Consider the following 14,582-nt stretch of genomic DNA (forward strand, 5'->3'; position numbering starts at 1 on the left):
GGCGTCTTTAGCCCATGTAGCGCCCGTGTGCAATTATTACTTTAGCGCCATCTAGGAAGCGCGCAGTCAAAATGGAATAGGTAAGTACAGTCACCAGCACCAATATCTGACACAACAAGCGTGCAAATATCTGATACGACTCTATTTCTAGGGCCGGAAGGACGTGTCAGATATTTTTGCACGCTCCGCTGTGGCAGATATTAATGCTGGTGACTGTACAAATCTCCCAATATATAAGTTACTCTATGGGTACAAAGTGCCGCGCCCGGCGCCCTTAACACCGCTGCGCCCGTGTGCAACGCACACCCTGCACTATAGATAAAGACGCCTCTGCTTGCAGCCTCAACTTCTTTAACCATCCCTCCAGTTTAACCTCTTTGAATTAAACAAAAACGTACTTATTTAGTCTCTGGTATGTTTATTACGATTACGTTTTGGTAGAAACGTCAGTGTCACAACACAATCACGTAGAGAAGAATTTTTATAATTGTCATTTATAATAATATGGGATTGACTAAGAAATTGTAAGTATCACTAAACGAATTACCGATTTAATGTATTATAACTTGAAAAAAGTGAATTTAGGAATGGTTGCGTTATGTATTTTATAAGCCAAGTTTTTAAAGTGACCAATACGTTTTTGTAATATTTTTTGATGCTCTGAGATCTAATAGTACCCATTAACTACTGTTCGCAACTTCGTCTATTTACTACGGTAAATTAAAAGTTTGTCGGGATCAAATTGTAGCGTACGATAATCAGGGGTAATGTAGCTTAGAAATAATTAAAAGATTTTTATGATCTTCTGTATTTATAAAAGACCACGTAGCTTTGCTGGACGATTGTCTGTCAGGCGACGTAAACCTCAAACTGCTGGAGCTAAACTTGAATGGAAACTGAGAATATTTGAATTTCTAACCCCCTTCGCAAAAAGAGGAGGGTTATATTAAGATGCAATATTTTTGCAGGTGGTAGGACCTTGTGCAAGGTCCGCCCGGATTGCTACCACCATCTTGCTCGCTAATCCTGCCGTGAAGCAGCAGTGCTTGCACTGTTGTGTTTCGGCGTGGAGATATCCCATCTTAAGCCTCTAGGTTGGCAACGCATCTGCAATACCCCTGGTGTTGCAGATGTTTATGGGCGGTGGTGATCTCTTGCCATCAGGAGATCCACTTGCTCGTTTGCAATCCAGTCGAATAAAAAAAAATCTGATTGTCTATGGGATCGTAGCTCTCCAACAGATGGGCCGATTTCGATGCAGTTTTTTTTACATGAAAACATGTCATGGAAGCCGTGGTGGCAGAGTGGTTTTACCTATGGCCTCTCAAGCAGAGGATCGTGGGTTCAAACCCCGGCTCGCACCTCTGAGTTTTTCGAAATTCATGTGCGGAATTACATTTGAAATTTACCACGAGCTTTACGGTGAAGGAAAACATCGTGAGGAAACCTGCCCAAACCTGCGAAGCAATGGTGTGTGTGAAGTTCCCAATCCGCACTGGGCCCGCGTGGGAACTACGGCCCAAGCCCTCTCATTCTGAGGGGAGGCCTGTGTCCTGCAGTGGGACGTGTATAGGCTGGGATGATGATGATGTCATGTCATTTGATCGTTGTTCTTATTTCCAGTAGAAGCAAGAAGACTGATCAGGAAACGCAGTCCCCGGTCATCAAGGTTTTCAAAGAGATGATGCACCGCTCTGAAAACGCGTATGAACTTTACAATACAATACAATACAAAGACTCTTTATTGTACACCAGACATAGTAAGCGATACAGAAAACAGATACACAGAGAAAAAATTGGTTTACTAATGTTTCGGCGAATAACGTTTGGCAACCTGTTTCATTTCGCAACTTTTAATTTCCGAACTGTTTAATATTTCTGAAGCTGTAAGTATTTCAGGATATTAATAAAACTAACCTAACCTAACCTAAAGGGTTCTACACGATGGCCCTGAAATAAAACCTGAAATATTTACAGTTTTACCCCCTTATTCATAAACGACAATCAAACCTATTTTAGTTAAAATGCCGCTAAAATTCGTTTGTCCTTATCTGTCACTTCGACATTTGTATTTGTTAGAAAGGGACAAAGCATTTGTTAGTTAACATAGGCTTGTTAAGTTTTATGAATAAGGGGGTTAGAGTTTGCGAAATGAAAAGTTGCAAAATGAAACAGGTTGCCAAACGTTACGTTGCGAAAAGGCAGTACTCGGAAAAAAATACAATACTACACACAACACAGTACAATACAATATTACAATATTACATTACTTTACTAACGAACATAAGTAACTTTGCCGCCGAAGCTCGTTTTAGGAGCGCGCGTTGGCAACGCGTTTTTTCCCACAGAGTAGCCAACCTTGCGTGCGTATCGCGTTTGTATCGAAACAAACGCGCGTCGACGGTGCGTTTAAGAAACGCGGTGTGCAAATACCCTTTTCACACCTCTCCTTCAGAAAAGTAACTTTTCCTCCCTGACGAGAGGGAGCAAAGTGCAACTTTTCTGTTCAAGGCTTTTTCTAAGTGTTTTATTGCAAATGCCATTTTTTGAAGTTGATAATTGTAAAGCCACGCCATTTTCTATGCTGGTTGTTCTTTAATAATAATTAGGTTTTTTTTTTCAAGTTTCTTAATGCTCGGTGTGAAAAGTTGTATGAGCCACTCGGGAGCAAAATTATTTTCATCTTGGGCGTTAACACTTGAATCCCTCATTACGCTCAGGATTCTACTTTAGAATCCCTCGCTACGCTCAGGATTCTATTTTAGAATCCTTTGCTACATCTGGATTCAATGTACGCCCTCGCCGTAAACACACCATTTTGCTCCCTTGTGACACAAATAATATTCCATCACACTTGCTCGTCAATGACGTTATTCCATGCAATAAAATTCATTTATTTATTGACAACATAAATTGTACTTTGCTCCCTATGTTAGTCAAAGTGAAATTAATTTTCTGATTATACAGCTATCTCATCCACTGCTCGTCAATGACGTTATTCCATATGTATACTAAATGACAATGGCCTCAATTGTTCCCGCGGGAATTATGGATTTACGTATAGTTTTCCTCCCCAGGGAGTTATGACTAGTTTTAAAAAGTTAGTAGGTACGTCATTTCAGACTAAAGAGGTTTCAAGTCAGCCAACGTTTTATTTAAATTTTTAAAACTTAGCTATAACCTAATTTTACACCACGAAAATTCGCCACGCTTCATGAAACTTTGTTATTTTTATATTTTAAATTTATATCAAATTTTTTTGCAATAAATTTAGTAAATATTTTTTAGCATGTTGGAATAATCTGGCCGTAAGACCATTCGAATTCTAAAGTAAACACGGTTCTTAGTATTATCTATGGTTGACGGCTCGAAAAAAGTGTCAATCAGGGGGGGCTACCACGAAATTCGAAAATCGAAGTTCCTATCGTTTTCTTGACGCTAATATTATTTAATACGAGAGTGAGAGGGACGGTACGATACGAACTTCGATTTTCGAATCTTGTAGTAGTCCCCTGTATTAGCGGTAGCCATATTTTATTCAGTTGTTTTCTTAGCGTCTTGCTTTTGCAGAGCTATGAAATGTTGGACACAAAATAAAATATTTTTTTGCATTTTTTCCTCGCAATATGAAGAAAATCATTGTGTGTATCACGGGCCGTAAGGGGATTACAAACTCGGGTCATTAAAAGCCCTCCGCCTCCGGCGTCGAGCTCCTAATAGACTCTCGTTAGTAATCCCCTTCTTACGCCCCTTAATACACAATGTACTATTGTCTGTCCCGCGTACTCCTCTCATGCACTCAAAAGTTCACTGGTTGATATCCCTAAGGTTGCGTTTCCATTAGTGAATGTGCGAGGATGCGTTGCGAGGAATGTGTTTATCATGAACCAATAGAGACGCTTCATTTAGGTACCTATCCTCGCTCAGCGCGGCTCAGTAGAAACAGCTCGGCGGAGAGGGGATAGGTAAATAAAACATTTCTGGGCGTTTAAAAAAAAAGTGTACCCGTTCTTTTTTTTAGAAATTTTGTAAAAAACATGGTTTTTCCTACTCAGAATCGATTGTCAGAGAAAATGTCAGTTTTGCGACGTTTTTTTCATACACTCAGTATGGGCATGACAAAACGGACTCGTAAAATTTTGTATAAAAAAAAATGGGGACATTTTTTTAAACGATCGGAATCAATTGTGCTCTTGATTCAAAAAAAAGAAAGGGTACACTTTTTTTAACACGCCCTTCGGATCTATTGATTCATGAAAAATGAACTCGCAACATCATCCTCGCTCATCTCTGGTGGAAATGCAGACTTATGCTATGAAAATTATTGAAAAATAAGTGAGCCTCCCCAAAATACGCCGCATGGAGCTCAGTCGTCAAGGCACTAATATACTTATGATATGGCAGTTTCCATTTCAGAAATAATCCAGAAAAGGTCAACCTCATAAAAAGCAAACACGAGAGGAAGACTAAGAGATACACAAGATCTAAAGCTGTAGCGGACGAAGTAAGTCGACATCAATAAAATTAAATATCACAATTAGGTATTTTCCTGTATAAAAAATAGTAGATTGTTCAACGAGGGACTAAAACAAGCCCTAATGACACGAGTTGTTTAGCCACCCGAGCAGAGCTCTCGCACTCTACTTTTCGCTTTGAATGCGAGGAATAAAAAACGACATTCTGTTCAAAATAACAAATTACTTTTTAAAAACGTAGATACGCTCAATACGACTAATGGACATCTGTTCAAAATTCAAATATAAAAAAAATTTGCTCCGCGGTTTTTTTATTTTCTTTTAATACCTTTAATTTTTTTTAATGTCACTTTAAATGCTTGCATAATTTAGACCAAGAATTTTTGAGCTGGTTACCATTTGAATGGGTCCCGACTGTTGAACCTTAAATGAGCTTCTTGACAGAGTTCTAGACCACTAGACTTATTTTCTTCCTTTTAGTTTTTAAGGCAGTCGGGTTTTTTGATTTTTTAAATTTAATGTTTTTTATTTTATACTTTTTTGATATTTCTGTGAAAAAAATAGATTAAAAGTACCCATATATATATTTAGAATGGGCTAATTATTAACTTTCATTTGATTCCCATATTGTTACAATACAAAATATTTTTTTAAATTCCTTCGCCATATTTTTTTTTCGCAGACGCCATATTGAAATACTATATACCCTATGTCACTCCGACAGTTATGACGAATCCAATGATACCTCATATGTTACAATCCGTCCAGCCGTTTAGGCTGTAGCGAGGACCAAAGAAATGGACATACATACATACATACGCTCGAAAAACATAACCCTCCTTCGGGCAGTCGGGTAAAAATATTGTATACACGAACTTAATGTTAAGTGTATAAAGTCGAGTATACAATATACATATTTTTGTAACTTTGGCCGTGTCGATGTCTTTCCACTTGACTGTGTTGTACATATGGAAACATTTCTTAACCACTTAACCGATGCCCTAAATACCTACTCAGGAAGAATTTGAAGACACCTTGTTTAAGTTTATCTTACAAACTGCTCGGATGCATTTTTTCAGAAATCAGACGACACTAGCGCCACCTGCACTGATCGGAACTACAAAGTGATACAAAGCCAACCGCCTCAATCCTTTAGCAAGATCAGATCAACCATTGTAAGCAATGATACTTATTATAACCTCTATACCATATAATATTATTAGCCATCACGGTTCCGGAACGTTCTGCCCGTTTCCCAAAACATCCATTCCCGTCACTACCTGTTCCTAAATAATCCGTTGCCCGATATGTGTTTCCCAAAATGTGCTTCTCCCAAAAGATACGTTTGTCTTGATATCCGTTTCCCAAAACACCCGTAGGTATGTAAATATGTATTTGAGAAAACCTCTTTACAATACGGAAAATGAGAAACGGATCTTATGGCATACGGATGCTACGAGAAATGGGTATTATGATATACGGACGCTATGAGAAACGGGTCTTTTGAGAATACGGGTATAAATATTTGTTTTGCCTAATTTCAGTTTGTCAAAGAAAATTATATGTCTGAAGTCAATTTGTATAATTTTATTATTTGTATAATTATTATGTTGTCGAATTTACATTTTTCCTAAATGATCATTATCACAACTCATGTTTTGTCTAATATTATTTTATTTAAAACTCACTTTGTCGTTACTTATTTTAACTAATAATTACTTAGCCGAATAAAATTTTTACTAAGATTGGAACTGCGACCAGTAAAGTAGGTTAGGTTTGGTTAGAACTGTGACCACAACAGCACGCGAGCCGAGCGAGCGAAGCGAGCTTGCCGCGGCAGCGGCCGGCGAAGCGCCAGAACCGAACGACGAAAAATAATTATGTCAGTCAAACAGTTGACGAAATAAGTTTATACACAAAGAAAATTAGGTCATTTAAAATTTGGTGAAATAAAATTATGAAGAATAAATTGTCTACAAAACTGAAATAAAAATTAGGTAAAATAAGCCTTTAGGTTAAGTAATATTAGTTTATCTCAAATTAGGCAAACTGAAAATAGACGAAAAGTTGTTAGGCAAAACAAGGTACAACCGCTGCTCATACTATTGTTCAACAGGCGTCTATCCGATCCATGCAAACCGCGGCAGCTAGCGTAGGCCCTAAGACCTTACACAAACGTGCGGTTTGGCGACCATTAACCAGCCTGAAGCCACCTTTTCAGTTCTTTTTTATTCGTTTGTTTCGTTTATTTCCAGTTTCCAGCAGCCCCAGCGCCAGCTCCAACAGAAAATGCATCTCCTCAATTACAGACAGATAGTAAGACAAGCAGCAAAATTAAATGCATGTGGGTAAGTTACCTTTATATTCATCAATATAAAGGGAACGCTAGGTCAACGTCACAACTGGTTTATTTGTCTAGCTTACAATGTAATGGTATTAAATCTACCCTCATAGTTCGGTATATACAACAACGAGAGCGTTCCTTTCATTATGGTAAATATTTAGTGTTTGCATCGTTTTTTCCTTATTACAGTTTGACAGTAGTACTACCGCTTTGACAGTAAAATCCACATTTTCTTGCAGCGAGGCAGCGGGGCAAGTAAAACGTCGATTAGCAAAGACGACACATGTTCGTGCATGACCTGCGCGTGAGTGTAAAGTCTTATTTAACCAATCACTCTCTTCTTCAAATGTCACTCCATTCATTCAAACACTTACTCATTCCTTCATTCATCCATTCACTCACTAATCCATTCCTCAATGATTCGTTCATTTATTCCTCAATCATTCATTTTTTCATTCATCCATCCATCCATCTATAATTAATTTATTATTAATTAATTCATTCATTCATCCATTCATTCATCTGTGACGCACTCTAATATAAACGATTGCTCCCACTCTGCCAGACATCGGGCTACTTGGCGACGCGTCGCGAGAGCAGCAGTGGCACAGGAATCGATCGACCAAAGCATGACCACGACCACTCTGTCAAGAGTGAACGACTAAGAAGAAGAAGATTCATTTGTTTATAATAATAAATGTAATCTACTCTACCACTGTATGTTTTAGGTTGAAGAAATTAAACAAAGCCCAGCGCAACCGTCTCGTCTGCATCGGCGCGATTCTCCTCATCACCCTGATCGTGGCCATGTACTTTATCCTCCGGCCCTGCCCCCCCAAGAAGTGCAGAGATCTGACGAAGACCTATGAGATCCTGGCCAGGACTTTGCAGCCGGAGGCAGGTGACAAGAGGGACAGGAGGAGCCAGTACCATCTAAACGGGAAGGGGAACGTCGAAAGGTACTGGTACTGCCGCGAGAGAGAGAGAGAGCGAAGTGAACGCGCGATTACACACACAGCAGCTGACACGAATGAATTGAACGAAAGTCATGTCACTTAGACATGCATGCATGTTGCATGACATTTTCTCATTTGAGTGAAGTGTATTCAAATAGGAAACACACAGATATTTTCATTCACTCATTCAATCCATTCATGCCAGCTCTTGCGAATCGGCCTGTACATGAAGAACTAACTGGGTGTACTGCCGTTTCGGCAAAATATTTTTCGCCAAATTTCACTTCCCAAAAAACTTATCGCAGTAGTTTCATTTCCCAAATTATTTATTAATTTGGTCAAATTCTCATTTGGCATAATTTTACTTTGTCAAATTTTACTACGACAAACGTTTATTAAGCAAACGTTTCCTTTTGGCTAATATTGTATTCCAAAAAAATGTTTGTTCAAAATGACATTTCGCACAAACCCACCACAGAAACCAACTGCTACCAGAAAAGTAGGTTAGATTAGGTTAGACCTGCGTTTTCCACAGAAACGAACTGCTATCAGGGAAGTAGATGAGGTTAGACTGCGTCCCCCACAGAAACGAACTGCTAACAGAAAAGTAGGTTAGGTTAGGTTAGAATAGTTTTGAACATTACAATAAAGGCATTATTACTACTTAGCCAAAACATCGAATTTCTAGGGATAACCTCTTCACAGCCAATGGAATGCCTTACACGCCACACGGTCATCTATATATGACCAACATTCAAATCAAAAGTAATCATTTTGCAATGGAATTAAAAATTAGTTGATTTGTCGCTGGTTTTTCTGTGGCGTACAGAGTACAGTCACCAGCACCAATATCTGGCAACAAGCGTGCATAAATATCTGACACGACTCTATTTCTAGGGCCGGAAGGACGTGTCAGATATTTTTGCACGCTCCGCTGTGGCAGATATTAATGCTGGTGACTACGTTATTTCGTTTATTGTGTGGCGGTTAAGAGGTTAATGAATGATGGTATACCAAGGCTTCTTTTTATGTGTGTATGACTATTGTATACTGCGTTATATTCAGTTCTCAGAAAGTATATTATTTTTTGCATTAATGTTCTCAGAAATTATGCAGTTGGTTTATGCATTTATATACCATGCGAAGTAAAAATTAGCGAAATTGTTGTCAAATAAATCAACACACACCCGATCCTACTGCTTATCTCCTGACTTTCTAACATTATTGTACACCAGCATTAATATCTGCCACAGCGGAGCGTGCAAAAATGCCGGCCCTAGAAATAGAGTCGTATCAGATATTTATGCACGCTTTGGTGTGTCAGATATTGGTTAGAGTGTCTGTACTTACTTATTATACTTCTTCCAGGCAAGATTGGGACGAATCAAAATCTAAATTGCTAAGCGGACTCTCCGATCTTTACAGCGCAGGTAATTGAAACGTAGAGTCGCGGAATGAAAAGGTACCACCTTAAGGTCTTTTTTGCTTGCTCAGTATAACTGCTTTATCGACCGAGTATGACATATTCCGTCATGTCATTCAAAAAGGTAACATATTGTGCTTGCAAAGTGAAAACGAATTTATTTAAAAACTGGACTACCTTTTCATTCGGCTGCTGTACCTACTTAATTAAGACCATAACAACACACACAACAAACATTAAACATTAAAAAAATATAAAAGAAATTACATAATGTAATACCTAATGAAATTAATTTCTATCGGGAAAAGTCGGATGACAAACATTGTTAAGGGTGAAGCCAGACGAGCGTAATACAATACAATTACTTTATTGTACACCAAAAATAGTAAGCGATACAGAAAACAGGTACACAGAAAGAAAACTACAAGGCAAACAATATGCGGCCTTATCGCTTAAGAGCGACTTCCACGCAACCTAATTAACGTAATTAAGTAACGTAATTTCTGCTAGATACATTCGGTTTTATACAAAAGTCCAGTTTGTGCCACACGGCGACCGAAAATATCTGACACGACCTACCGGCCCTAGAAATAGAATCGTATTAAACTAAGCCATGTCCTTGTTTTGAAGAATAAAATTATATCTATCTATCTATCTATTAGATTTTTTTGGGACGTATCTGAAAATCGAAAATCATTTAATATATTTAATGTTAAAAAGTCGACCTTCAAAATATCGAAAGTAGGTTAGGTTAGTTATTTTAACTATCGATATTACAATTTTCGATATTCAGATACGTGCCCAGATAATTACGCACGCTTTTTGTGTCAATTATTGGTGATGGTGACTGAACTTTTACAAACATACGAATAATTGAGGATTCTAATTTTGCAGATTTCTCTGATGGGAGTATGCATGAAGGGAATTTGCATGAGGCGGTAAGTGTGTTAATTTCTGCACATTTTTCTTGTACGGTAGAGTACAGTTGAGTTCATAAACTTGTGAGCAAAAATTTGATCAAAAATATCTGAACACGACTCTATTGTTAAAGGCGTAGAAGCGTGTTCAGATATTTTTGATCAAATTTTTGCTCACAAGTTTATGAACTCAACTGTACTCTGTTTCTATTTAAGCACTCTGTTCGGTAATGGGTGGTCATGAGAAGTGAAATAAGGTATTTATAAGTATTTGCATTAAACTGACAAAAAATAACAAGACAGTGGATCTGAGGTTTTCAGTTCAGTTCAATTTGCACACTTTTTTAAATGAAATCACGAAACTATTTCAAATTGTGTTAACTTCTAAAATGAAAACATAATAAATACCGCTAATAAAATGTATATGTAGGTATTTTTAGTCCATGTGTGTTCGAAATACCGAGAAACGTGTGTTAGAATTTGACCGTTAATTCAAACCTTAAATTAAACGGGAGTTTATTATAATATCAGGATAATATTTCATTGAAATTATTACGATGTTTACTAACATCGCGCTTGACAGTTGTGACTCAAGTATGTCCAAAAAAGCAGCGTTTCCACCAATAATGTGCGAGGATGTGTTGCGAGAATGTTTTTCATTAGCCAATAGAAACGCTTCCTTTACCTTGCCTCCACCAGAGATATGCTGTGCGAGTCGAGGAAAATGAAGTGTTTCTATTGGTTAATGAAAAACACATTCCTCGCAACACACCTCGTACATTATCGGTGGAAATGCAGCTTAATGCACATTGTTGCCATCCTATGTGGCGCTGTCATGGTGCACGGTCCCAATATGTACAGTCACCAGCACCAATATCTGATACAACAAGCGTGCATAAATATCTGATACGACTCTATTTCTAGGGCCTTCCGGCCGGACGTGTCAGATATTTTTGCTCCGCTGTGGCAGATATTAATGCTGGTGACTGTACGTAGGTATTTAAGCATCTATTACGGTCCGAAAATCGTATGATATCGATGTTACGTGAACTTCACGAATAAATCATATACATATACTTATAACTTGTTTCTCCGACGCCCAAAACCCAATCTTACCAACTTACCAGACCACAAACTATGTTTTATGGCCAACATATAATACTTCGATCCGGCAGACATATAGCTCCCAGTGGACTCTGTCATACTATATTTTGTGAGACTTAAATGTTTTGGGAGTAATTTTTATCAATCTGTTGCCGTGTGTGGTGCTCTTGGTTCTCGATTGGTTTGTAGAGGGAAGTGAGTTCGAGATGAGAAACACTTAAACGCATGCCCCCCATATTTTAACCACGCATTCCTGTGTATTGGTTTTCCTGTAATATACAGACAAAGAACTATTTTACTTTTTCAAAATTTTAGGTCCAGGAGATAAGGGGGTGAAAGGTAAATTTTCACCTAGCTGCCCTTAAATTGTTTAAAGACTTTGAAATCCTCACAACAAGCCCTTTCATTTGACCTGACATAAAATTAATATGGATTGCATTTTTTCTAATTTAAAGAAATTTGGCTTTCACGCTAGACATTTATTTATTTATGGTACTCCTCTGTCTTTGGATGAGCGATTTACCAAAAATTAAAAAAACCAAATTTTAATCCAATCGATCCAAAAGTTTCAGAGCGAATTGGCTGTGACGGACGGACGGTCAGAAACACAGTGATCCTATTAGGGTTACCGTTTTCTTTTTCGGTTACGGAACCTTAAAAACTCACTAAGTTTTCACTTTACAACTCGAAACGATAGTAACGCCGCAGCACCCTTGGGAAGCATCGCGACGTTTCCGAACCGCGGGACGAATGTGCCAGTGAAATATATATATGTATGTTTGTGTGTTACTGGCAAGAAAGGGGTCCGATTTTTGTCTAAAAAGTAGTATTGAAAGAAAAAGAAAGAAAGAAAGAAAAGTTTATTTTGGCTCCAAAATGTACCACCTAAAACTAAGACTAGAACTAGCACACACTATTATTATTATTAGTGTGTATTGAGAGACAGAGAGGCGTTTATTAAAACACTAGCTGTTGCCCGCGACTCCGTCCGCGTAGAATTCGTTTATCGCTATCCCGCGGGAACTATGCAATTTTCCTGCATCGAGGGAAACAGACGGATTGCATTCCAACTGCAACGTAACTATTTCTCAAAAAGTTGTGCATTTTTCGATATTTCAGTTGGCCAATTATTAAAAAAAAAAAGCAATATTGTTTTTAAATATATATAAAACCTTGTGGTGAAAGTGATAAAAAGTCAGTTAATCTTTGTCGTTGGATCCAATAGAAAGTTTTGATGTAGTTACAAAATTACGATTATTTCCTCACAAGATTTCGTGACGTTTTATAGGTTTTCGTGTCGCTGTATAGTAGCTTCCATTACTTTAACTCTTAAATTCACCCTACGTATTGCTCCTCTCCTCTCATCCACTCAAAGGTTGACTGGTAGAGATCCCTTAAAGGGATAAGTCCGCCTTTGTACAAGTATCTTAAAGTTTGTCAGTTGTATTTTGTTAATTTTCTTTTGTACAATAAAGAGTTTACATACATACATACATACGTTTTCCTGACGTCAAGAAATTGTGGATGTTTTATGCAGTTTATGTTTTATGATCTCGTCCTTAGGGTTAATAATTTCTTGACAAAGCTTATTTCTTGTCAATTTCATGACGGGACAACTTTTTGAGCAATACTCAACTGCCAACTGCCCATACATTTTTCGTTTACAATTTAAACCAAATTAAATTATTTTAACAAATTAAATTTAAGAGCGTTTATACCTGCTGAGCTGGCAACGTTGCATTGTTGTTGGTTTTTCTCGATTATTCCATAAAAATTTAATGAAAATTAAAAATGTGGTCTGATAGAACTCTTCTTAATATAATAATATTATTATAAGTTAATGTGTCTACTCCAATAATTATTCGTGATAGACTTTTATATACTTTAAAAATGAACAAATGTTTATTAACGGTTTTTAAGAAAATAAAAGTCTATCACGAATAATTGGAGTAGACACATTAACTTATTAATTTACATTCAATTTTTAGAAAGAAAGAAAGAAAGAAAGAAAGAAAAGTTTATTTTGGCTCCAAAAATGTACCACCTAAAACTAAGACTAGAACTAGCACTAAAACTATGTTACTAGGTGACACGGCAGGATACCAAAAGGGTCTCCACTCAGCATGTGTTGCCGCACATTATGTGCAGTAACGCTGGTTTTCTGTGGAGCCCAAACGTTAAATAAACATATATGCATGAGCCAGTTCCTTTGCCCTAGTCAGACGGAGAAAAAAAATAAAATAAAAAAAAAATAAAAAAAATTAAGAAATTAAAACCATAGACAAAGGGAGAAGTGACGTGGCTCAGTGTAAAAGATAATAATACTTATACTGCTGTCGCTGCTGTTTTAGGGAATAATCGAGAAAAACTAATAAAAATGCAACGTTGCCAGCTTAGCAGCTTAGCAGGTATAAACGACAAATTAAATCAACTTCCTATGACTAGATTTTTTAATTCAAAAAATATTTCCAACAAGTTGAATACTTATGTTGATACATACAGCGTGTTGTTTTTTTCCAATATTTTTTTTATTTGTTTACGTGATTCCCTAGTAGGGTTCGTAAGCGAGCCACCCCTCTCAGCCCTTATTGTTTGAAACCCCTTTGTCTCTTGATGTATTAAAAAGGCCTAAACTGTGACAAAGTGTGGTTTTTATTTATTTCCACGGCGGTTGTAATGAAGCGTCTGGGCTGGACACTACCCCTTTTAATGGGGGGTGGCATTAGTACATACTAGTGATGTGGTGTAAATGTTTTCCTTCGATAACCTAGACGTGAGAAATGCGAGAATTAAATAAGTCTTCGAATGCAATACCTTGCAGTAAGCAATTTCTATTAGTTATTTTTCAAACAACAAAATATAAAATTTCATAGGACACTTGAAACCAATTGACCTAGACCCGGATTGCTACCACCATCTTGCTCGCTAATCCTGCCGTGAAATTACTGGCACTTGAGGTATCCCATCTTAGGCCTCTTAGTTGGCAACGCATCTGCAATGCAATACCCCTGGTGTTGCAGATGTTTATGGGCGGTGGTGATCTCTTACCATCAGGAGACCTACTTGATTGTTTGCCATCCAGTCGAATAAAAAAAAGGCCTAAACTAAGCAAAGCTTATACTATGGATACTAGGCAACGGATAAAAATACTTAAATAGATAAATATATACATACTTAAATACATATTGACCATCTAAGACCAGCGAGCGCTGAGTATATCTTCTCTGGCAACCGAGTATGTTGAGATGATGTTGATGATAAATTAATTATCAATAAGTAATTCAATTACTCCTGTATTACAACTATAAACTTATACAGATACGTCCCACTGCTGGGCACAGGTCTCTCTCACAATGGGCTTCT

At 37.5% G+C, this 14,582-nt stretch overlaps 1 protein-coding gene across 1 annotated transcript in view; it reads left to right on the plus strand.

Moving 5' to 3' along the window:
* Positions 1 to 458: 458 nt before the first annotated feature.
* LOC141443255 (uncharacterized) overlaps positions 459 to 14,582 on the plus strand; it is a 65,864-nt gene continuing 51,740 nt past the window's right edge. The window contains exons 1-9 of the mRNA XM_074108464.1: positions 459 to 524; positions 1,624 to 1,704; positions 4,417 to 4,504; positions 5,555 to 5,650; positions 6,731 to 6,823; positions 7,059 to 7,123; positions 7,548 to 7,778; positions 9,144 to 9,205; positions 10,093 to 10,136. Of these exons, the coding sequence (XP_073964565.1) occupies positions 505 to 524; positions 1,624 to 1,704; positions 4,417 to 4,504; positions 5,555 to 5,650; positions 6,731 to 6,823; positions 7,059 to 7,123; positions 7,548 to 7,778; positions 9,144 to 9,205; positions 10,093 to 10,136 (780 nt within the window). The 5' untranslated portion in view covers positions 459 to 504. The remainder of the gene's footprint in view (positions 525 to 1,623; positions 1,705 to 4,416; positions 4,505 to 5,554; positions 5,651 to 6,730; positions 6,824 to 7,058; positions 7,124 to 7,547; positions 7,779 to 9,143; positions 9,206 to 10,092; positions 10,137 to 14,582) is intronic.

Source organism: Choristoneura fumiferana, chromosome 27 (assembly GCF_025370935.1).
Source record: "Choristoneura fumiferana chromosome 27, NRCan_CFum_1, whole genome shotgun sequence".
NCBI classification, from domain to species: Eukaryota; Metazoa; Arthropoda; class Insecta; order Lepidoptera; family Tortricidae; genus Choristoneura; species Choristoneura fumiferana.